The sequence below is a fragment of the Sinohyriopsis cumingii genome, chromosome 18 (assembly GCF_028554795.1).
Source record: "Sinohyriopsis cumingii isolate HCF-2022 chromosome 18, ASM2855479v2, whole genome shotgun sequence".
Classification (NCBI taxonomy): domain Eukaryota; kingdom Metazoa; phylum Mollusca; class Bivalvia; order Unionida; family Unionidae; genus Sinohyriopsis; species Sinohyriopsis cumingii.
This window is the reverse complement of record NC_142978.1, coordinates 78,432,231-78,459,086: the sequence shown is the minus strand read 5'-3', so window position 1 is coordinate 78,459,086 and position 26,856 is coordinate 78,432,231. Positions and strand designations below refer to the sequence as shown.

Genomic DNA, 26,856 nt, shown 5'->3' with positions numbered 1-26,856 from the left:
CACATGGTGTTTTACTCATCCAGATGCATCCACAACATAGCCAAAACTGACCTAAACACAAAACTTAACTAAAGTCACTGAAACAGAAAATTTAGGACACAATAACCCACTTCTTGTGTGAATGTGTAATACTCACCAAGCTACATCCACATTCAGTGTTGCATGATTAATGTTAGCAATGGCTGATAAACTTATCTAAATGTTAAACTGAAGGCCTGCCCCCCCCCACACACACACACACATTTGTTTCATACTGCATTGCTTTTAAATTCATGGTAGATAGTTTTAACATATTAAGCACTTCAAGCAGATGCACAAATCAATTTGGATTTTCTTTTCTTTGTTGGAAAACTTTTTTTGAGGGGAGGGTAGTGCTAGGGTTGGCAATAAACAACAGAGACAGTCAGCCAACCTGAAACACAATTATTTGTTTGCCTAATTAAAGTGACAGGATGGACATATAGACATAGAGACTGGTATAGAGTTAAGGCAATATAGTGAAACCTCCCAAGACCAAAACTTCATTGAACTGAAATCATCTTGAAACCAAAACATTATCCTGGTCTCAAATATGTTCTTAATTTAAATAAATATCATTCAGTAAACTGAAATCTCTCTTTCCTCAAAACTAAAACATAATTTTGGTTCATGATTTAGTTATTAGTATGAAACGTAGCCCACAAAAATGAAACTTACTCAAAATTTACCAGGGTAGCTGCAATAACTCAATTAAAAGATCTGCCATAACTCAATTAAAGGATCAGCCGAGAGTCAAGATAAAGTCTATGGTCATGCATGAAATAAAGCAAAGCCCAGCACATGCACTGGTACAGCCAGTATAAGTAATAAGATAATCAGTACTCTTCACGCTTGGATCAAGTGACAGCTTTCAATGTAAATTGTAATAGAGTGTCAGTGCTTGTGTAAATCGAAGTAGATTATGTTGATTTGCTGATCAACTATGGTTGACACTATACACCTAAATAATTCTTAATTAATTGTCTTCTGGACTTAAAAACAAGTCCTGTACCCCAACCATTGACACTTTTATTGATAAAGACCAACAAAAGAATATTAATCTTTGATGTTTTGATTCACTAAATTTTCAACTGAGAATTTTTTTTAAGTAGCTATGATGGCTGATTATCTTCACTTGCATGTCAAGATGTCAGAATGTTCAAAGATAAGCATGAATTGATTCATCCTTTGCAACAATGTTTTCTCATATTTAATGGCTTGTAACACTATCAAATTGAGTAAGTTTACTTCAAAGTATAAATGCAAGCACTGAAACAAAATTAATGTAAACACAGTATCAATATCCATAGAAAAAAGATCATTGTATTATTATAAATTAAAGTATGCACTTATCAATATACACATTATGTTAAAATTATGGGGCATATTTGACTGCATTTTATTTTTGCTGAAATTTGAAAATTTCGATAAACCAAAAATCCCTAAAAATTGACATTTTTACTTGCTTCCACAGGATTTCGGTCTTGAGTGTTTATTTATATATATGCCTCATAGTGATGTATAAAAATTGTTTTAATTGCATAGATGTCTAACTAGGCAAACTATACTGAAGAACATGTACAAGGTATTTCACGCCACATAATAACTTTTAGTCAGTACGGGCTCACAAGCTTCACCTACTGTTGCAGTATCAATTGTAACTTTAGATAATGTTAAATAAAAACATGGAAAGCAGGGTACTTCTGTGCCAGGGGCCTGTACCTCAGGCTAATGTTAAACAACCCTGAAAAAAGGGTACTTAGTTGGGGGTCAGTATTTTAGGTAATGTTAAACAATTCTAGAAAGTTGGGTATTTCTGCATTGGCAATCAATATTTCAGGCAAATGTTAAACAACTGTAGAAAGAATGGTACTACTGTGGCTAGAGTCAGAATTTCAGGCTAACGTTAATCAATCCTGAAAAGAAGAGTATTTCTGCATCATGAGTCAACATTTCAGACTAATGTTACACAACCCTAGAAACAAGAGTACATCAGGAGTAGTTTTTCAGGTTAATGTTAAACAACCATGGAAAATAGAGTACATCTGCTTCAGGAGTCAGTATTTCAAGCTAATGTTAAACAGCCCTAGAAAATATGGTACTTTTGCAGCAGGAGTCAGTATTTCAGGTTAATATTAAGCAAAAAATCCTGGAAATAAGACCATCTCTGTGCCATGAATTGGTAATTTTAGCTATTTATGCACCAAAAAAAAAAACCTAGAAAGTAGATCACTTTTGTGGCAATAATCAGTACATGTACTTTTAGTTACTGTTGAATAGACCCTCAGAAACAGGACACTTGTGCAACACAAGACAGTACTTTAAGCTATCTTGAAAAATCATTGGAAAGTAGGGCACAATACTTGTTGGTGCATAAACACTCTCATTTAAAGATATGTCCAGATGCAGCTATACTTGCAACAGATAAATATATATAGGACTTAGAGCTGGATTTAAGACTGAATAAAGCCAGGAAAGAGGTTCACAGTGACCCAGTTTTGGTGCAGATATATTTTCAACCCAAGATTCACATATATTTAGAGTTTTGTCTCAGCAACTGCACTCAAACATAAATCAGGAGGGCAAATAATGAACGAAGGACAGACAGGAAATTCTTTATACCACCCATTCCTTAAGACAAGGATGTCAAACAATATTGGGAACTGAATACAATTTTACCACACATCATCTGTTTATGATTAACGATCAATCACTGATATATAATTGGCTAATTTGTCCACATGATGTCTTGCCACAAACTGAGTTATTTTCTAACTGCCTGGATCATGATGGGAGAAACTGGCCAATGTAATATTTCCTCAAATGGATCACAGAAATCAAAATCAAATAACTAATAGTTTCATTGCCAGTGACTAATGCTCGACCACCAAAATTAATAGCAACAGCACTAGTTCAACACTTACAGTGAGTTGTGGTCTTTGTGTTTGCTGGACTGTCTGTCCTCTCTGCTGCATCATCTGTTGCTGTAATAATTGCTGTCTCACTTGTTGTTGTTGTTGTTGCTGTTGTTGTTGTTGTTGTTGCTGCTGCTGCTGCTGCTGCTGCAGCTGAACAGACTGGTTCCCCATCATCATACCTAATAAGAAGGTGAAAAGATGTATATCAGCTGCAGAGGTTGCACACTCTAATGGGGCTCCTTGTAAGAGAAATTAGAATGATGAAAGGTCAGCTCATCCAGCACAGTGTACAGTTGTCCATCAGTTTAATTACCCTCTGTTATATCACTACTACTTATGTTATAACATAAGAACGGTCATGGAACTTAATAAATTGGTTAAGTTATGTAAAAATATATATATTTCACTTTATGTTAGCTACTGGCTGTTGAGATCTGAAAGTAATTTGATTTCGCCTAATTTGTTTTTCCCTTTATTCATCCTATCATGAGTAACTTTGTATGTCCCACCACATACTGCACTGTAGAGTATACTGTGCCTGTCCCACTTTATAGTACCATTTACTCATTTCATCATGAAGCACTTTGTACCTGTCCCACAACACACTGCAGAGTATATTCTGTTCCAGTTTACAGTACAGTACAATTATTACTCAGTGCATCATGAAGAGCTTCATATCTATTCCACCTCATACTACACTGTAGAATATACTGTGCCTGTCCCACTTTACAGTACCCTTTACTCACTGTGCATGCTGTACCTGTCCCACCACATCCTGTTGAGTATACTGTCTGTCCCAGTTTACTGTAACATTTACTCACTGTGCACTCTGTACACATCCCACCACATACTATAGAGTATACTGTATGTCCCAGTTTACAGTACCAATTACTCATTGTGCACTTTGTACCTGTTCCATCTCGTACTGCATAGTAGAGCATACTGTGCCAGTCCTACTTTAAAGCACCATTTACCATCTCATCTTGAAGCACTTTTTACCTGTCCTACTGGGGCCCTGAGTGGCCAAGTGGTCTAAAGTACTCACTGTTCCAGATTTATGCCATCTCACCTATCTGTATGTGTTGAGTCTCAGGCTTGGCTAAAGTGGGCGCGTGAGAAAGTCTGCCAGTAGCTTCTTGTGGGTTGGCAGTTCTTCCAGGGGTTTTCCAGGGTTCTTCCTCCACCAGTTATACTGGCCACCATGTATAGCTTATCTTGTGCTGAAAAATGGTGTTAAACCCTACAACAACAACAAACTGTCCCACCACATACTGCAATGTAGAGTATACTGTGTCTATCACATGTTACAGTACCTTGTTGCTGACCTTGCATCAGACTGCCTGTCCCACTCATAGCCATGTTCTGCAGGGCATTGATGGGATCTTGCATTCCACTCTGTTGAGGCATCCCTGTTGCCATGGACTGAGGCACCATACCACTTGTCATGGCAGCCTGCTGCATGGCTTGCTGCTGCTGCTGCTGCCCTCTCTCTTTCCTTTGATTATCTAAAATATATGAGAAAACAGAATTAACAAAATTATTGTGCAAGAAATAATAGAAAATAAGACCAGAGCAAAGATTTTGTGATTAAACCAAAAATTTTGAAGCCTGGTAAATGAAATAACATCAATTTTTACATATGCAAGATGACTGTCCCAAAGAAATATCTTTACTTTCTGTTTTATATGTGCATCCATGTAAGACAAATTTCTACACTCATAATGACTTGTAATTATAAAAATCTGAATAGTGTAACCTCCTATCCAAAGAATGTGCTTTATTTAATGAACAACTAGATAAAATAAAACAAATAAAAAACAGACATGAGGTAAAAGTGGTTCTGAGATCAAAGCTGGAGTTGTATATGCTGTTAAACAAAACATTTGCTGCAAAGCATAGGGCCAATTACTATTTTTAATGGTGTGTTAATGCATATTGCAATGGCAGGTTAGGGTCTATGCATTTCATTATGCTAATGATTTCAGATGAAAAGCATAGAAACTGATCTGACAGCGCACAACTGCAGATTTGCATGTATGATGTTCAAAATAGGCATTGTGCATGGATCACTATAGCACTTTGATTTGCAATCATATAAAGCTTCTGTAACTGTGTTAGTATTGATACTCCAACGTAGATACTGCATATGGATCACTATGGTACTTGTTTTGCAATGGCACAAGACTTCTGTAACTGTGTTAGTATTGATACTCCAACGTAGGTATTGTACATGGATCACTATGGTACTTGTTTTGCAATGGCAAGAGACTTCTATAGCTGTGTTAGTATTGATACTCCAACATAGGCACTGTACATGGATCACTATGGTACTTGTTTTGCAATGGCACAAGACTTCTATAACTGTGTTAGTATTGATACTCCAACATAGGCACTTTACATGGATCACTATGGTACTTGTTTTGCAATGGCACAAGACTTCTGTAAATGTGTTAGTATTGATACTCCAACGTAGGTACTGCATATGGATCACTATGGTACGTGTTTTGCAATGGCAAGAGACTTCTATAGCTGTGTTAGTATTGATACTCCAACATAGGCACTGTACAAAGATCACTATGGTACTTGTTTTGCAATGGTACAAGACTTCTATAACTGTGTTAATATTGATACTCCAACATAGGCACTGTACATGGATCACTATGGTACTTGTTTTGCAATGGCACAAGATTTCTGTAAGTGTGTTAGTATTGATACTCCAATGTTGGCACTGCATGGATCACTATGGTACTATGTTTTGGAACTGTGCAAGATTTCTATAACTGTGCTGTAATGATACTTCAATTCTAAAATGATTTAAGCAAATGTCTCTATTTATCTCAAGTTGTAATGCTGCTATTGTAAACAGTCTGGGAGAAAACTAGTCCAATATTAAGCATACATGCAATCTTTTTCATTCATTCATCTGCAAATGGAGAGATAAAATTCAGGTTCAAAGAGTCCTCAGTATTTCAAAGATGTGGGGAATAATGCAGAAGAATAGGGCAATAAGAGGCAAAAATGGGTTACAGATTGCTGACCTGAAGGGCATCTGCCTAAGAGCCAAATGCCAGAGCAGTTGGCCAAGAAATATGGGTCAGTATTATGATTGCCACAAAAATATATTCAGTTTTGTTAACTACATATGTTATGAAAACAAGGTTTGTCTATTTTAATGGGAATATTCCACAACATCTGATGACATAACAGTATCATTTATCCAATGTTGGAAGGCATGTATGCCACAATGCTTTCTGTCAATGTCTCATTTGTCCAATGTTGGAAGGCCTGTATGACACAATGCTTTCTGTCAATTGTCCAAAGTTGGAAAGCCTGTATGCCACAATGCTTTCTGTCAATGTCTTTTTTTTCCAACGTTGAAAGGCCTGTATGCCACAATGCTTTCTGTCAATGTCTCATTTACCCAATGTTGGAAGGCCTGAATGATACAATGCTTTCAGTTAATTTGTCTAAAGTTGGAAGGCATGTATGCCACAATGCTTTCTGTCAATGTCTCATTTGTCCAATGTTGGAAGGCATGTATGCCAGGATGCTTTCTGTTAATGTCTCTTTTGTCCCATGTTGGAAGGCCTGTATGCCAGGATGCTTTCTGTTAATGTCTCTTTTGTCCAATGTTGGAAGGCCTGTATGCCAGGATGCTTTCTGTTAATGTCTCTTTTGTCCAATGTTGGAAGGCCTGTATGCCATGATGTTTTCTGTCAAGGCTGGTCAAATTCTGTTAAGCATTTTTCGAGATAATAAAGTTGCATGAACATATTAAGACTTTTAATAATGGTGCCAGAGCAGATTCACATAATTTCTATAAATGTGAAAGGTTCAAAGTTAGATTCTTCCTGTCAGGTTTAGTCAATTTTTGATGTTCCTGTTCAGGTTTATTTTTTACAAACCAGATTTTCAAATTTCTATATTTATATATTTATTTCAAAAATTGGCATCATTCCTAAAAGAATTAAAAGTCCTTCATTCCATGATGATTTTAGCTAAATTGGATCAAATTCTGCTCAGTAATTTTTGGAAGAAGCCACTGAAAGTTTTCTCTTTTTTTTTAGCAACAATGACATAATATAATCAGGCAGATGTTTGGCACTTTCAGTCATATATAGGCAAATTCTACTGTCTACTTAAAAATATATATATATATATATATATATATATATATATATATATATATATATATATATATATATATATATATATAATGCTGTATTTTCTATTTTTAATAACTGCAGCTATAAGTTGGCAAAAAAACATTATTTGTATAAATATGAAAAATAAAATTTGTGCCATGATGCCATCAAATCTGGTAAAGTTCTGCTGAGCAGTGTTTAATAAGTCATATAAATTTTTCTTTATTTTTAAAATGGGTGGATTTACCTTATGGTGAATTTGCATCATTGAAAAAAAAATATGCTTGAAAGCTCTTTCATGTCTGGATCCTGTCAAATCTGGCTGAAATTTGTCCAGTCTGAAGTTGAAAATTGCAAATGTTGATGAACTATAGATGCAGGGTCACTTGGCCTATTGACCAGGTCAGCTAAAAATATTACATAGCTTAAGGATGCTACCTGTAAAGCATCATGGTACATTAAAAATCAATGCCAACATCTGAAATTGTCTAAATGTACATTTAAACCTGTCGGAAGGGTCACCTTTATTTGTATTATTAAGCATTATTTGTATAAATATATTGAGGTGTGTAATTTTGATTTACTGAGTATAAAGTCACCTAATCTCAATGGTTTTTCTAATCATCTCCATTTGCCTTTACAAATGTTATGTACATGATCACCTGCTTTCTGAGGTCAGTGGCCAGGTGTTTCATATTGAATAGTGCATATAACAAAATCTATTGATTATGCAATGTTGTTTTGGGTTTAATGGTATTTTTCAGCACATGATAGTACATGGTGGAGGAAGAACCCAGAAAATCCAGAGAAGAACCCAGAAAATCCTGAGAAGAACCACCAAACCCAGGGGAAGCTACTGGTAAGCTTGGTCACATAACCATGCTGGCCAATCCTGCAGACAGAGGTGAAATGTAGGTGATCTGTAAAGGTCAGCACTTTAGACCACTTGGCAACTGGGACCCAACAACGTAGTAATAATATTTAGTGCATGGTTGTATTATCACTTTTCTGGAATTCTGCTGTTTCTACAAATTCAAATAAAAATTGTAAAATGCCATTTCTGTCAGAGACATATCTACTAATATAAAAACTTATTAAAAAAGTACTTTTGGCAAAAAACAAAACAAAAGATAGTGCTCCTAAAAAAAATGAATTTAACAACCAGTATCATTTCCAATAGTTTTGTGCAGAGAAGATGATTCAAAAGATGGCTGATAGTGTCACAAAGGCAAGTAATTGAAAAGGTCTCATTATGAAGAGTACCTCTGCATTATGGTGGCACTCTAAGGTTTTGTATTTTGCATAGGGATATATTTTTAAAGAAAAAGAATTTCCCTGGTTTTCATCACTGGTTATACTGCCTATTTAAAAAAAGATCTTGTATATCTTAGGTATAGTTCAAAGAACTTTTAATTCCCTTTATTTTTGTGTATTATTGATGTGTGTAATAAGGGTTATAGAGTATAAAGCACAGCTTGGCCTTACTTCAGATGGGCTCCATTAAAAAAAAAAAAAACTGCTAGCTTTGCTTGGTCATTTTTACTTGCTGGACTTCTGAGGTAAATTGTAAAACAAAAAGCAGATAACTTTTTTAAATTTGATGTATTTAGGAATTCATTCACTAAACTATCAGAAGCTGGTATTGTCTATTCTGTCAAAATTTGTTTCACCTGTTTTAATAACTGCTAAAGATAGTGTACTTTAGACTAATGCAGGCTCATTTTTTTTTAGCATTTACTATTCCTGATAAGAAATGATCACTAGCTTCCACAATTTTCTCTGGCTCAGGTAAGTTGGATATTTTTCATTAAAAAAATTTAAGAACACGATTTAGTCTTATTTCACCTTACCCACCTGCATTTCTGTAAGTTCAAAGCTAAAATAGCTAATGCTTCAGCTGAGTTCAAGATTATTTACACATTTTAGCTTTATTCTATACTAATCGGAGTTTGTTTTTCACATTTTTGCCAATTTTGGTATATCACCACCAGCAGTATGATGTGATCTCTAATATGATCCTTTACAATGACTACAGGAATAACGCACTAGGTAACTTATTAAGAGACAAAGATCTAATTCACTCCAGGCATTATGTAACAACTTCATATCAAAATTTATACATGAGAACCTACAGCAAAAACAGGATGAATCACAAACTCTCACTAACACATTATTGCCACTTTTCCACTTTCACTAAGACAAAGGATCAATACAACCTTTGAAGTTCTTGTCTGTCTTCCATGACTGATTCCTTAAGAACAGGAATGGTCTATTTTAATGGGAATTGATATGATTTCAGTCAAATGAGATGTAGTTTAGGCTGGTTTATTATCTGTAGCATATGGTGCTTTATGTAGCTCAAGGAAACTGGTAACCAGACTATTTTTTTTTAATTCAGAACATTGAGCATCAAGCCTTATATGTCTTAGTTCAGAACAATGTGCATCAAGGCATTCATCAATCACATTTATGTAAGATTAAATGAAAGTCTGAAGTGTCTACATCAGGTTTTATGATAGTCATTCATAGCATTGTTGAAATACACAATTGGGGTAAAAACTATTATCACAGGACACATTCAACAGGCGGTTTCCTGATGACAGTACCTCTGCATGGTGATTTTGGTCCCCAAATCAGGTTTTACTGTTTTAATTTTTGTTGCATTAATTTTTCTTCACAAATTAGGCAAACTGCATTCATATCTTTATTCAACACAAAATGTTTCCATTAAAAAATATCAGCTAAAGGTAACTGTTGAGTAAATGGATTCAGTATATGAATGACTCAAATGAAATTAGTCTAATTTATGGTTTCATACAAAAGTAACTGCTGGATAAACAAATACCAGATAAATGATACTGGACTGTAAAAAACCTTTTCTATACCTTTACCAAGGAAAAAAAAGAAAAACGTGTAAATAAAGTTATACAATTAAAATCAAATGAAAGAAAGATTTTATAAATCATTTTGTGACTTTTGAAATTCTGCTCTAGACATATATACATAAATTATGCTAACTGAACTTTTAATTAGAATATAAGCATGGTCCTTGATCTGTTGATGTAGTATGTCATGGAACATCTGGGTATATGCATTGTACTGTTGGGTGAATTTTATACATTGATAAATAAGGAATCAGTGTAATTTTTAGTACACAATTTAGTACACAATGAAAATTTCACTAAAATTACAGTATTTGACACAATAAACCACACATGGCAAAGCAAGTACACATCCCTCTCTTTCTGGTCTATGCTAGCTAAAAAAAGAATCCACTGCTAAATGAATGTTTATCAATCTGAAATTGCCCCAAGGGAGATGGCTGTTAAAACCTGCTTAGAACATCATTATTCTCTTGGAAAATATCACCTTGAATTTTAGTGTCTTCTTTTCACTTACCGTACATACTCACAAATCCAAGCCAGAGGCCCTGAGTGGCCGAGTGGTCTAAAGCACTCTCCGTTACGGATCACTGCTATCTCACCTCCGTCTGCGTGGGTTCGAGTCTAGGATTCGGCCAATGTGGGTATGTGAGAAAGCTTGCCAGTAGTTTCTCGTGGGTCGGTGGTTCTTCCCAGGGTTTTCCCGGGTTCTTCCTCCACCATTAATACTGGCCACCATGCACAGCCTATCGTGTGCTGAAAAATGGCGTTAAACCCCACAACAACAACAACAACAAAGCCAACTTCAAACAAAGACCCTGATCTGCCATTGGATAATGTGCCAGTAAATCAATCATGGTCTACATTGTTTATTGATCAGTGTCCTTAGATAAACTACATAGATCGAGATCTGCCAGTGTGTGGCAGCAGGTCTGGGTCTGCGGTCTGAAGTTAGATCTGAATTATAAGCAGGTTTATATTTGTTGGTTCAAACAGTCACAAAAAGAAGTCTTCTTACATGTGCTTTACTTGGTGCAAACCAAATTTAAAGAGAAAAAGATCTTCCTCAGTGCAGAGTTCTCAATATAAAGGAAGCTAACTCTTTCAGCATGTACACATGTGATAGGGACACTGATTTCATCAATGTGAAATTATGATAGTGAATTTCATCATTACAAAATTACTCCCCCCCCAATATTTTTAAAGGGCAAAGTTCAAATGTTATGTTGAATACAGTATATAAAATACAGCACAGTAATGAACATTTTAATTTGTGCATGTACACTTATTAAAACATAACTGTACACTCATCTCCAACTATGAAGGTTCATTATCAGACTAACGTTTCAGGTAATGCACTGACACATACTGGGAATATTAATATTTTATGGTGATACACATATATCATATTGCCACCCCTGTACCATTTTCATTTAGAAACAAATAGACATCATATAAAAAATTGTTTCAATGACAAGCCCATGTTAATATGACCATCCATTTAGGAGAAGAATTCTAGTCAATATGGCCTCTCTGGCAACCATACTTCTGCTGAATTTGGAAGTTTGAATGGAGGATGTCTGACTCAAAAAACCGGTATAAAGTTTATATAATTACCCTTATATAATCAGGCAGATGTTGAGGCACTTTTAAGTTGTTACTATAGGGCCAACCAAAAAAATGACTTTGTTCTGATGCACCAACGAATGAATGTAAATGAAGGAGAAAATATGGCGTAACTGCCAAAATGCAGCTCTCATAGCATCCTCAGCTGAAGAATGATTAAAACTGGTCTAGGAAGTGACATAGTTATAACTCCATGAACTTATCCTCATGAAGGAAAGTCCCTCTCAGTGAGGTAAGGTCTCTTGATCACAAGGACAATCTACCTGGAAATGATGGATGCAAGAATATCAGCTGAGTCTTTAATACCTTTCTTCTTCCATTCAAAGCGACCAAAAAGAGCCTTAAAACCCTAACTAGGCATAGAAGCCTGTCAAGATCTTCAGCACGGACATGACAGAGATTGGGGATTTTTATAAGAAGCTCGTTCTTTACCAGTAACACAGGTTCATAAAGGTGAGAAACCAACTCATAATTACCACTGAACCATTATCAACCTGTGTCTATGGACTAGAATTAAAGCTCACTCCTTCTCCTCACAGATGCTTAGCAAAGCATGAAGACAGTTTTAATAGTAAGGTTCCCAAATGAAGCATCACACAATCTTTTTATGAAAAAAGGTTCTGACAAAATCCATAAAATGTACAAGGGATTCCATCTCAGCATCAGTGAACGAGATACCAGTCTCTGCAGTACAAAATATTTAACAACATCAGAAAGATAAGTGCCCAACCCGACAGACAGACTCATGGAGAGCTTGAATGTGTTAGACTGGGCTACTCTACAGCTCTGATTGTGGAGATTGATTAATCTCTCATTGACCATGAAGAGAGGAAAGTCTGCAATTGCACTCAACATGTCTCCTACTGCACTAAGGACAGAAGATTCTCCACTTTGCATCAAAAAGCCTGGAAGTAAACTGCATCTTCACCAGAGCAATGCCATTCACAATTCTGTGAGAAACATTGTCTGGGTAGATTGATAGCTTGATATGAGCCAGATATGAAGGTGGAGAATCTATGGACTGCTGTGAAAAAGAGATCCCCTAGTGTTGCAATAGCAGGTCCCTCCCTCTGGTAATCTTCCAGGCCTGTCTACCAATATATGCTGAACCATTATCTTTGGGACCACAGGTGAGGTTCCAGAATGAGCCCAGCACTGGAGATCCTGACTTGGAGGAGAACCAGTGAAATAGTCTGAAGGGTGGAATGGAGGTAAGTGAAAAAACAATTAAACTTCTGACTGAAGGCATCCACTATTCAGGCACTATGATTCAGGACTGTGGAAATGTAAAAGGTAAGCTTGTCATTCAGTCTCATTGCAAACATGTCATCAGAGGTCTCCCCAACAGCTGTTAGAGAGACTCTGTAACCTTCTGATGCAGAGACCATTCAACAAAGACTGCATGCTCTCCTGCTGGGAATATGGTGGGATCTGATCATGATCTCATGAAAATCTTATCCCTGCGAGATTAGAGCTGCAACTACCACCATCCTTGTGTGGTCTCCAGTTTGCCAGGAGGAGAAGCCATCCTAAGGGAACCAAGTCCACCACATAGTTCACTGTCCCCTGAAGTGAAAGGTACTTGTAAGCAAGCCAATGAGGACATGGCTTGGAGTGCCAACAAAAGAGGAATCTATCTTGTACAATGGAACACAAACTTGCTCTAGGCTGGTGAAAAAGTCCATTCCCTCATACATTAAATGGCAACATGGCAACTGACTCAGCACTAAATAACCTACATGTGTTGCTGTGACATAACAGACCAAAACCAAACCAAATCAAACCAAACATTCAAAAGCAAAAAAACTTGCAAGATACATCAAATACTGTGAAATCAGTCAATAAACAACAACGAATGAACCATAAAATTTGTCCCTTATGGACTGTTGTGTTTAATTTTGAGACTCAAAGTAATAATTAAATTAATTAAAATCTATCACTTATAAATATGTGTTATTTAAAGGGAGGTGTCTGCCAAGGCAGGTTTCCCCGTGTGTAACCATAACAATTATGTAAAAGGGCCCTGACCCTGACAGAAACTATTCAACACTTAGCAATGCCTTTATTTTTATACCTAATAAGAGAATGGAATAGCACTGTACAAAAGTATCACAATGGATTTTAAATTTTCACTGTACTGACACATTAACATACTTGTTATAATACATGATATGACCAATTCTCAAAAACATGGACAAATAAACATCTCTAACTGGAATAAAACTGTTGCCAAAGCAAAGCCATTAACAAAAGTTTGATCTCATCATACAGTACAACCTGCCATAGTGCATACATCCATACAAAGGACACCTATGCTCATACAAGACCACCACTTTATGAACCTTTGCTTAATTTTACATAAGACAATTCAGTGGTTCCTTGAATGGCCTTTATACTGTGATTTCACTTTTTCATGGGGTACCAAATTTCATGGATTACGTGGTTGCATCAAGCCATGAATTTCAAGACCCGATGAAAAATGAGCCATATGTGAAGCAGAAAGAACCATTCCCATTTTCTTACCGATACATTTATAGCAATAAACAAAACTCAGCGATATGATGCTTCAACTTCCTTACTGTACTAAAATATTGTCTTTTTTACAGGTGTCTGACTAATCCTTTTTTGCCACAAAAAAATACAAAGCATTTTAATTTGTTACAATGCACACGTATGCATACAGTACTGGGTAATTGCCAGTTGCCCTTGGCCTTAAAACAATATGTGAGCACAGTAATGATAATTAGTAAGTAGTTAATAAAGTAAAATGAAATGATCTACAGAATTCAGGTTTAATGCTCGTTTACTTTAATTCAAATGAAATGGCTATTAAAAATACTTGCATGGAAAAACTGAACTTTATTCTCTACAATTCTTTTCGTAATCCAGGGTGAATAAGCTGCATAAAACAGCGATAAATGTATGCATTTATACTTAGAATTATGGGTAGAATTTTTTGTTAAATTAAATACTTCTGATTACACATCTCATTTTATCCCTGCATTGTTATCCCATGAAACAACATGACTGTACAATACCAAAATTACTGCCTGAAGAACAATTACCCATTAAAATGCTATGTATATATACACAACACTAATCACCATCCAGTACTAAATCACACACATAGCAGTGAGGTACTTGGAAACTTCAGCCATGTAAATAATCCTGAAATTTCTGAATTACACAGGTCCTGCTTTTTCAAAGACAAGGATAATTATGTACAATCTCTCACCCATTTTCTCTTTGGGGGAATCTAACTTGAATTTTACTGAACTCAGACACCATGCTCATCGGAACATACTGATTGTGTAATTATATGAGTAATGGTTTAAGTAAAAGATTCTATAAAGATGTGCTTATAGAACTGCCTGGCTTGGCATTTCTGGTTGTGTTGGCCCCATTAGATGTTGAGCACTTGAATGAAAGCATGACGTAAGGCATTAGATGTTGAGCACTTGAATGAAAGCATGACATAAGGCATTACTCTTTTGACAGGTGTTGGCCCCATTAGATGTTGAGCACTTGAATGAAAGCATGACGTAAGGCATTAGATGTTGAGCACTTGAATGAAAGCATGACATAAGGCATTACTCTTTTGACAGGTGTTTGATCTGTGCTCATACTGGCTGTAGTATTGTAACTATTCAAGCCATCAACCTTTCCTGTTGTCAGATTTTTGTTATTTTGTAATTTATCTTTTGGGTTAGAGGTTAATCCATCAAATTAAATACCTATCGTATAAATATGTATAATCTGAAAGTGATAAATCCACAAAACCAAAGTAAACAGAGTTTAGTGCATATACATCATGCACAATTACACAAGACATTACAGGTGTGTTTACTCAGAACCATGCCAGATGCCTGTCTGACAGCAGTTTACCAAAGTCCAATCAGTGAATTTAGCTACAGCTCCAGAGTTCGCCTTGCCAACACTGACCATCTGGGTTAACATCACATGTTTTGAAGTAACACCGAGTGTGCAGGTGGCTAAGATCTAGTGCATAATTAACATTTCCATAATATTTGAAAGAATTAAATCTGGAGTATGACAAACCTTACCAACGTCTTTAAGAAGATCCAATAATGTTATATAATCCATGCTTGGGCTTCTGATTTATACCGAAAACTACAGTTGTGCTGGGAGTATTAGGTTCATTTTAGCATCTCACCCACTACAAAATACTGGAAAGTAAGACCACAGTAAGTTTTTATCACCTAAAACAGGACTATTGTCATATATTTTCTACTCCTGCTGCAAGGCTGATAATTGCAGCACACTGTGCTAATCTAGTGTAATTTATACATATCATGTATAAAAAATGGGGGCAAATTTCTGATTCATCATCATTCATTTGTGTAACTGACATGTACATGTACAGATGACTGTGGTTTTCATTTACATCCTGCATAAATGAACAGTCTGATACATAAATATAAATCAATTTATAAACACTGGCATTTTCTATGTAAGCAATGGTCCAGGAAAAAAATGGATTATGATGCATCTCTCACCTTGAAAAAGAAAAAAAGGACAAAATGAGAAATTTAAAAAAACATTTTTTAAAAAAAATCTAGGATGAAGAGAGGTAATAAAAATTACAGAAATGTGTTCACCACAATGCATGAAAACTGACCTTAATGCAAACCTAACCAATGTGTGATGGACACATTGATTGACAGGTTATTTGCTCATACAATGGTCATGGTGAGGCATACAAAATAGAAAAAATGTTCATCTACCCAGATTTGCCAGTACAAAATATAATGGCAGATCAGGATCCTTGCTACATACTTGACAAAGTAGGAATAATAAGTGATAAAGGCCTTAGTCTTCAGCACATTACTGTAAATCCATTTATTTTCATGGGTATCTCTTGTTCATTGACAATAAAATAACATTATCATGCATATTTAACTCTGTCAATGAAGTTCATTGACAACAAAATAACATTATCATTCATATTTAACTCTGTCAATGATGTTGTTGTAGGGTTTAACGCCATTTTTCAGCACACGATAGGCTATACATGGCAGCCAGTATTAATGGTGGAGGAAGAACCTCGGAAAACCCCGGAAAGAACCATCCGACCCACGAGAAATAAAAAATGTTTTTCTTTGGGGGGAGGGGAAAAACAAAATGTAACTATATGTATATAAATGGTACTGTGTCACTACTTTATTGCTTACTTGTTTCTAACATAAAAAACCCTCACTCATACCAACTGCACCATTTCCCTCCTCCATTTTAGAAAGTTCTAAAATATGTACATCACAGACCCAGTCTGACTCTAATCCATCGGCTTTAACTCTTATTAATGAAAGATCCCTCTTAGTGAAGAACTAATAAGCTCTCAACATTGAATGTAAGATTTCCACCTATGGATGCTGAATGCTGACACATTGGTGGAATCCTTTAACAGAAGGAACAGCTGTCTCTTACTCTTCCTTCTCCTTTGAAGTTGCCAAACAGAACTTAAGCAACCTAATTAACTGGGCAAAGCAGTCTATCTTAAATGTCCTTAGCGCTGACATGACTGAAAATGGGAATCTTTAAAGAAGATGTAAGTACGAGACGTACCAGTAATTGAATTTTAGCTGTCAGTCAGCAGAACAATAGATCTAATTACTACTCAGTCATAAGAAAACCGCTTCTATGGAGAAGGCATGGAGCTCACCTATTCTTCTTGCAACGCCAAAGACAGTTTTAAGTGTGAATCCTAATCCAATGGAGTTTAAAGAAAGATAATAAAACCCATGATATTTCCCTTGGCCTAAGTGAGCTCATAATACTTTAGGAGATCCACTATATGAAGATGGATGGGGGGGGGGTCCTTGAAAGAGGTGAGTCCCATGACACAAAGGTGTAAGCCCTTCTTTACTAAAGGGACCCACCAATCTCCTATGATGCCTGACCAGACCTCTGAAAAGAAGGATAATTGTTAAAGGTAGAGGAATACTCCACAGGAGAGGTATTCAGTCCTGAACTCATACCACCACCACCACCACCACACACACAAACACCCAACATGCTTCCTTGCTCTTCAAACTCTGGAGTTGTGCAGTCACATCCCCCTTTTGATACTTATGTTGCACAATAGGCCCTTTTTGATGGGATCAATTCCTGGTTGGTTTTAAAAGACCAGGAGCAAACAAAAAGGACTGCTGTTGATTGTTTTGATAAGACCCCCAAATAGGGTATCTGCCTCAAGAGAAATAGCCCTAAGAAGGTTCTTCCTATGATCTAACAAGTCTGACCTAGCATGACTTTTGAAGTGACCAGTGTAACATCCATGCAGAGAGGGAGCAACTCTGCTGAAATCATCATGAGCATGGACAAAGAATGTATGGACTTCTTGGTGACTGCTTCTAATGGGAGATATTTAGTGCTCCTTCAAGAGATTGAGGAAACCAACTGAGAATAGGTCAGCATGCAAAATTATGGCAACAACCAACCCTGCCTTTTGATTCCAAAAGCCTCTAGGGTTTTAACATGCCCCTGTAGAAATCACTGCCTGCAAACCTCTGATGTCCAAAGAGGGAATTTTGATGAGCATGGTGGGAGAGTATACCTTATAATGAGATGCTGAGACTGGAGGTTTCAGCCTGGAAGAGGGACTTCCTTCATCACCTAATCAATGGACCAAATCTCTTCCTGTTCCACCACTTGGGAACCAGTGCTCTAATAAATATTTTTTTCAGACACAGGCCCAGGGTTGGTGATTTAAATAAACTTACAAGCCCTGACTGAAATTCCACAAGCCTGGACTCCAATTTCCACATGCTCAAAATTTCCCTTTTTTAATACTGACACACAACGCTGCAAAAGCTACAATTCAAATATAAATTCTAATAGAGTTCATATATGCAGTAAAACTGACTTAAAGAAACGTTGCCACTGTCACAAACTTGTCAAAAATATGATACATATGGCTTAAACATTCTCATTCAAGGCAACAATATATAATAACTTTTGTTCTTGTACATGCATCTAGCATTTCTTTGATTTACCTATAACGGGTTGTTCCACTTCATGATCCTACCTATGCAAATTAGTACAATGGGCTCACCCATTGCAGCCTTCAAACAAATTTCACTAGCAATTGTAAGCCAATTAAAAAATATGTGAAATGATGATTTATGGCTGACCTCTTTAATTGCCCAAGGGTTAGTTTTACATCAGATCCAATCATTACTGTTAACTGTTTATACATGCTACATGTAACTTGCATATACTGAAAGTGGTGGTGGTGGGGTTTAAATTACTGAGGTTTGGAAGTATAAAATCGCATTTTTAGCATGACATACCAAGCTTCAATGTTATTAAAATCATTTCTCAATTGCAGGTAGTTACAGTGGTGATCTGATTTAGATTGCAACATGTTATGGCAGGTATGTCAACATCTTGAAAATACATTTACACCTTTCATCAGCACAGTCAAAGTTTCCTCAGCAAATTAAAATTGTTTTTGACAAGCCCAACTGGCACCTCACTAAGAATACAGGATGGGCCTGATCTAAAATTAGAGGGGCCCTGGCTGTCAGGCTATCTGATATTTTCAGCATTAGGAAACTGAGTTGGAGGCAGGTGACCTTAAATGTTGAAAGTGAGTCCTCTCCACACAGTCCTCAGTGAACCCTTTAGACTTGACCAAAATGGACAAGATGTCACAATACTGCTCTTGAACTAGCTGCACCAGAATCTCCCTATTTTATGGGGACAACTGGGTAATAGGGGTCTTAACTTCCTGTTACTCCCCTTGGGTAGTGACAGGATGGTCCCTTATAGCCACATTGCATGGAGGGTGAGCATGCTTTCTTACCCTCCTTGGTCTTTAGCAAGAAGGGGGTCTGACCCTTTCCTTCTGTATTAGTTCTGTGTGAATAGGCAGTTATTGGCAATCAAGTGGCCATCAGTGGTAATGCAAGTTGGTGACTAGAATCACTTCCCTGAAAATGGAAACTACTCATCCAATAAGGAGTAAAAAGAAATGTAGAAGTGGGGGATATGTCCATCTGATCCCCATTCCCAGTAGAGTGCATAAATGCTGACTCTCTCTTTCTGGTGGGATTAATCTGTCAGTATTGACTGGAGGCTGGTGTTCAATGAACTGTGACCAGTGATCAATATCTTGAGCTCAGTGATCAAACAGCTACAATTGATGACCAGTGCTCAGTGAATGGTTGTTGGAGAACAGTCACCAAAAGTAATGGAACTAAAATGATGCCTGCTCTTAGCAGGTACTGCAAGAGTTGTCTGTCACCATAAGAGAAAGCTGGTCCTCCACTAAAGGGTGAGGAAAGCAGGCATAATCAATCTACTCCTTTGGTAAGGTGCTGTGCCATAATATCAGGGGCACACTCAATCACAGCTTTTAGACAAAACCTTTTACTGAGTGCCACTGCACTCTTCCATGTGAGCAATGATATGACTGTGGTCATGAGCTAAGTAATAGAAAGAAGCAAACCCAGCAAGTTTTGTAAAATTTAACAAATAATGTAATTATCAAAGTTATAAATGAAAATGTGAGATGAACTTAGAGTGTTATGAAGTGGATCCAAAATAATCCTAAAAGAGTTCTTTTAAAGTCCAAAATAATGTGTGTGTGTGATCTGGATTTTTAACATAGCTTTAACAATTTTCCAGTCATATCGCTATGATACCTGCAGTGTAGCAGTTTATAGTGATATCTAGCACTGGGACATCAATCTGTGTTTTATGCTGCCATTGGCAGTGATCGCTGACTGCCATTGTTGCACCTGTAATAAGTACTAGAGGTTTATACAGGTGAAAATCCCATAGTGACAAGACCATCCATTCAGGAGGAGTAGCAATAACAAGACTTGCAAAATGGCCACAATGGTAGCTATATTAGTTGCCAGATTTCAATGAGGACCAACTAGATATTATAAGACGTTTTATGGAGAAACCCCATGTTCATACTACCATCCATCCTGAAGGAGAGGTGACATAAAGATTTTTCAAGATTTCATACTGGATTGGCACAATTTTTTTTTTGCACAAACTAGACAATATAAAATGTCTTTTGGTGAAAATCCCATAGCAATATGATTTTCTGTTCACTTCAGGTGGAGTAGCAATAACAAGATTTTAAAATTATATATCATATAGTGGCCATACTAGATGTCCGATTGGCACCATTTTCATTTAGGACCCCAACTAGACATCACAAAAAGTGTTTAAGTGAAAACCCTATGTTGATATGACCATCTATTCTGGAGAACTAGCAATAAGATTTTCAAGATGCCATAATGGATGTCTGAATGGCACCTTTTTCATCAGAATGAACTTGACCATGGAATGACTTTGTGTGTGACATTTCTTTGCAAGTTTCCAAGTAATTTACGAGGAGTTGTGATAACCAACTTTTTCAAATCGATGGATAAATGGTGGAAGGATGATGGACAGATGGATAACAAAGACAATGGACTATTTCATGAGTTGACCAGAAGAACTAAAAACAAAAAATATTTATAAAAAAATCATTTAAAGAGGTTTTTCTTTTTTAATAATGTTAGCCATATTAGAAGGTGGATCGACCATATAGCTGAACAAATCTTAACAAGCTTCATGACAAGATGCCTTCTGTCAAGTTTTATGAAGTTTAGAATTAATGCATTTTTATCATGGCTTTAAACTGACATTAGCAAGCTAGCATGTTGCTAACTGAGAAAAAAAAAATGAACTAGAAGCTTTTTGCTAGTGAATAGTGAAAATGTAGTGGGGAAGATACTTTTAATGATTTAATATTTACCTGTAGCTATTGCATAGCAGGTACTTTTCCAGGTCGAAAATCTCAATTAGGAATGGAGCAACCAATGGAAGCTGTGGTTTTGATAAAATAAACTTGGTTGGCAAAGGAGAGAAACCACCTGACAATTCCCTTTGAACCTGATACAACCCTGCTCTATGGATAGGGTATGAATCTTGTTCCTTCATCTTGCAGATGCTAAGGTGAGGAAGAAGACCTTTTTGAAGGTAATGTTCTCAAAGCTTTATCCAAAGGCTCAAAGGGGTGGGTTTATTGAGAGACTACAACAGACAAAAAAGATTCCAATTAGGGATTATATAGCGAAACATTGGTCTTTGCACATAACAATATCTGATCAAGTCTGCTATGTGGGAATCTGTCCCAACTGCAGGGCCTTTTGAAACTTTGAGTGTGTTGAAAAGAGCTGCTCAATAGCCCTTAATAGTGGAAATAAAACATTTTCAAAAAGGAAGAGAAGAAAAGCAACCACTGCATTCACAATGGGAATGCTAGGATCTACATGTTTTCTACAACATCAATCACAAAAGATTCTCCATTATGGCATCATATACCTTATCATCTCCTGAAGTGAATGATCCACTTGGCAACTTTGACTGAAAACTTTTCTTGGCATGGAAAACATTTTAGATGAGCCAAGTGAAGGTGGAGAATCTATGGACTGCTGTGTGCTGTTATAGGAAGTTCCTCCTCTGAAGTAGAGTCCTTGAATGATCCACCAGCAGATCTAGAAGACTGCTGAACCATGACTGCTGGGGCTACAGAGGGTCAATCAAAATTAGCTGACTTGTGTAACACTTGCAGGATCATCTTGAAAAGTGGGAAGGCAAAACAAAACAAATGATCCCACTTCCAGACCTGCCAACATTGAAAAAATCTCAATCAGGAATTTGCCACCAAGTCACCATTAAAAATCAGGAGGCAGCTAAAAACTCAGGAGGTACAAGAGTAAGGTCTATATATCATAATAGAAATGTTTACTTTTGTTATTTCAGTCCATTATATGTTGCAGATTTGCATTTCTGCAAAAGTTCATCATTTATTTGTCCTTGGATGCCAAATTTGCTAACAAGAATAGCTTCCATGGTTGATGCTGACAGGCTGGCTCTTAGGCTGGTTTTGTTTTTTCTGACCATTGAGAATGCTCTCTCAGCATTGCTGTTGATGTGCGGTATTGAAAGTACTGATAGCATTACTCTTCCATGGGATGGAAGCAACAGTTGGCCAGATCCATCCTTTTTTTTTCCTTAGAGGAACCCACTAAAGGATGACATACTTATTCATGCAAGCATTGCAGATATCTCTAAAGAATCTGATCCCATTTCTTTTTCTTGGCTGGTGAAAAGTCACCATTTACTTCCTTTTCTTCTTTTTCACTTCTTGCTGAGAAACATATCCACTAAGATGCTGACATTTGTTGATGGGGTCGGATAAGGAGAACCAAACTGTGAGACAATCTCTCTGTATTGGTGGATGAAAACCAGAAATCAAGCAGGATATGGTAAAGTACTAAGAAACATACCAGACACAGAAAAACCAGAAACAGAATGAGGGAAATGGAAAATGATGTTTTTGTTAAAAAAAATACTTTTTTTTTTCCTCAGGGAGTTGAAAAATCGGGGAATCAGGAGATAGGCCCATAAATCAGGATTCTCCTTAGTAGTCCCCCAAATCAGAACAGAGAGCCTGAAACAGAAGCAATCATTCAGTGATAACCATTTACCCTTTCCTTGGCAGTCAGTCCACCAAAATATTCAAAGAAAAACAATGTTATAACAAATGCTGCTGCTGCTTGATGGTGCTCTGTTTTTCCAGAATGTATTTAGAACTGCTTCTCAGGAATAAGACACTGCAGCTGAAATCAGTGAACAAGATAAAATGGGTTAAGGGGAGAAAAAAACTTTTCCTACACTTCCTTCTCCCTTTATAGTTGCTAATGTTATGTATATTTAATTTTTATTGTGCTTGACCTTTGTCCATAATTAAGAGTAGGGGTTTGGACATACCTCACTAATGTCATTTTTTTAAAATGTTTACTTGGATTTGAGTTCAAGACATTTGTTTTTCCCTGAGAAATTATATTGTCTACTTTTACACTGACTTGGATTTTAGTTCAATTCCTGGCCATGTTTACCATGTTTAAAATAATTTGATGGGGAAATGACCCACATCCTGGTCATCTTATTGTGTCTAAGGTTTTTATGTAAGGTCCTGAAAAATAAAATTTATTCATTCTCATTTTAATATCAGTCTTTGTGGAATCATTTTTAGTTATGTACAGTTATAATTTGAAAGAAATCATTTAAATCATTCAATGGAATTACTGAAGTGCTCATTAACTGGATTAACACTATTTTGGGATTACTGTGAATTCATTCAAAGACATTCTGGATTATATCATTGCTACATATCTAGACTATTATATCATTGCTATATATCTAGACTATTGGTATATTAGCACATTCATGATTATATCATTTTGGTACATGAAGACATTCATGACTATTGGAATTCATTCAGAACATTCTATACTTCTGGAGTTGAAGTAGGACATTTAGGATTATTTGGGATTTAACTCAAAATACTTTATTTATTTTAGGACCATAAAGTCATAACACAAAACAACTGAAGTGCCCTAGCTGGGCAAATAAGTCTTATTTCAGTTATCTCCAGCACGGATGCAACTAAAACGGGGGAATTTCAATCAGAGATGGAACTACTGAAGGAAGTTGGTTTATTTTGAGCAAGAAAACCTGGTTGACATAAAAATGAAACTGAACCATAATTCCCTCTGAAGTAATAACCATCCTTCCTCAACTGATAAAGCATGCAGTTTGCTTCTTTTCTGCACTGATGCAATAGTCAGAAGAAAAATGGTTTTAAGCATAAGATTTTCAATAGAATCATCACTCAAAGAACCATAAGGTGATTTTCTCAGTTACCATAAAACAAGTTAATGATTCCATCTTGGTGTCAATGGGTGAGACACTGGTCTCTGTAGCCTAAAGTACTTAATAAGATCCAACATGTGAGGATCTGAGCCAATGGAATGATCTTTGGATAATTTAAGTGTGTTTGAATGCAAACAAGTCTGCTAGAGATGTCTCTCATTGAATTAACCTGCAACTACTTGGTACAGAGACCATTCTGTTAGGATTACATGGGAAACCAGGTCTGCCCCAGAATTCAAGGTTCCTAGAAGAAAGAGACACAGATGAGTTGACTATGAAATCTTAGTTTGTAACATCCTTTAAAGTTCCATGATTTTGTGTATCCTTTCCAGGTGAACAAGAACCTGGCCCAGTGAGGTAAGGAAATTCATTCCTATTTACACAAGATCCTGTGAAAGAATGAGATCAGATTTCTCTAGATTTGGAATCTGTCCCAAAGGACTCGTGACGGATGAATAGTGGGTCACGTGACTTAATAGGACCTGTTTGTTGTTGTTGCTGTGTAAGCCAGATGTTGAAATACTGGATCAATGGAATCCCCAAGTACCTTATATGTGATGCTATTACTCCATAGATTCTGGTGAAAACACGAGATGTTGAGGAAAGACTGAACAGCAAGGCTAGGAACTAAAATATTTCCTCTCCAATCATGAACTGGAAATATTTCTCTGTAGAGGAAAAATCAGGATGTAGATGTTGTTGTTGTTGTAGGGTTTAACACCATTTTTCAGCACTAGATAAGCTATATATGGTGGCCAGTATAAATGATAGAGGAAGAACCCGGGAAAACTCGGAAACAACCACCAACCCATGATAAGCTACTGGCAAGCTTTCTCACATACCCACATTGGGTGAATCCAAGACTCGAACCCACACTGACTGAGGTGAGATGGCAGTGATCTGTAATGGTGAGCGCTTTAGACCACTCAGGGCCCTGGATGTGGAAGTACATATCTTAAAGATCACTGGAAATTGCCCCATCAGTGACAACATTCCGAACTGAAGCTGCAATTGCCATCTTCTAGCAAAAATTTGTTTAGGGGTTAAGCTCTATAATCAGCCTCAGTTTTCGGCCCTTCTTTGGTACCAGATCTATCGGGGAATAGAAAGCTGGAGGCTGGACTTTCTGAACACTTTCAACTGCACTCTTCTGAAGAAAAGTGTGCACTTCTTCCTTCAACTTTAATGCATTTGACTGATGAAAGAAGATGGGTGACATTGATAGAGGAAGGAATTCTATGAAGCACAGATGTAAGCTCTCCTTCACTGAAGAAAGGGCCCATCAATCTTTCATGATGTTTGACCAAGTCTCTGAAAACGGTTAATCGAGTACCTATCTGTGTTAAAGTAAGAGGTATCCACTGCAGGAGAGGTGGTGTCCCTAGAGATGACCACCCTCCTGACATTTGGGAATGGGGGAGGCCAACACAGACTTTTTTGCTTTGCCCTTACCTCTCCACTTTGTTTTGTTTGTAGAGTGGACTTGCATGGGGGCTGTCTACTTTGTTGTTGTCGATGCATACCCTTTTGTTGGCACTGTGGCTTTTCCATGACTTGATATGGTTGTGCAAGTACTGGCCAGACCAGCAACCGGCAAATGATGCAAGGGACCTATGTCGTTGGTCCCTTTAATTCCTGAGAAGCAATAGTGGAAATGAGACCTAACAACCAGGGTACAGTCTTCAGAACATTTTTGCCATGTTCTAACAAAAACTTTGAAGGATATATAAAACTTTATCCTGGTGGAAGTGAAGGAGCTCTACTGACAATGCCATCACAACAGACAATGCATGACTTGAGGTTTAGCAACAGCCTCTTATAGTAATTACAAGGCAGTGGGTGATAATGACTCAAAATAGGTCAGCATGTGAAGCTATGGTCACTAATGACCAGGTCTTTGACTAATGCCTTTATTTCGTCTTACCAAATCTTGACCATTACTCAGCCACTGCACTACTTCTTGCCCTTGATAGTTTTTCTAAGAAGGAAAGAATCTCAGTTTCCTTTGAACACCTGGGCTATGGGCACAAGTCAGGAGGAAGAAAGCTGCAGACTTCATTGACAGCCATGTCGAATGTCCAAGTCTCTTCCTCCTTGACCAATGGTCATGCTTGGTGACAAGAGTTCAGAGATTCTCATCTGGGAGGGCGCACAATATCCTCAGAAACTTCAGTAAATTCCTGAGAACATATGAGAACTGACAAAGCATCATCATCATCATCATCATCATCATCATCTTCCTGTTCCAAAGCACATTGGGATACAGAAGAAACAGATACAGGATAATCCCTGTGCAGGGAAGGCTTGGATGTAGGAATACAGATATTGTGCAACTCAGCATGGGGGGCAACAGAACTGTCCCTAATGGGTGTCAAGTCAAAAGACCAAGAAAAATTCTTACAGGAAGGGGAACTAACCCTATCCTTCCTTGATGACCTTTCCTGTGTAACTTGTGATAACTGTCAGACCTCATGCCAAGGACCATATAGATGACATCCATGGTGGTATATGTTGCCTCTTCCT

At 37.0% G+C, this 26,856-nt stretch overlaps 1 protein-coding gene across 3 annotated transcripts in view; it reads right to left on the bottom strand.

Moving 5' to 3' along the window:
- Positions 1 to 26,856, bottom strand: part of LOC149777121 (mediator of RNA polymerase II transcription subunit 15-like) — a 169,177-nt gene that overhangs the window by 112,545 nt on the left and 29,776 nt on the right. For 2 of the 3 annotated variants that reach the window (XM_089941796.1, XM_089941797.1), the window contains exons 4-5: positions 4,250 to 4,441; positions 2,943 to 3,115 (exon numbers count right to left, since the gene is read on the bottom strand). In XM_089941796.1, coding sequence (XP_089797922.1) covers positions 2,943 to 3,115; positions 4,250 to 4,441 — 365 coding nt within the window. Of the gene's footprint in view, positions 1 to 2,942; positions 3,116 to 4,249; positions 4,442 to 15,653; positions 15,837 to 26,856 lie in introns of those variants that run through there. The other variant, XM_089941799.1, reaches the window with a different exon arrangement.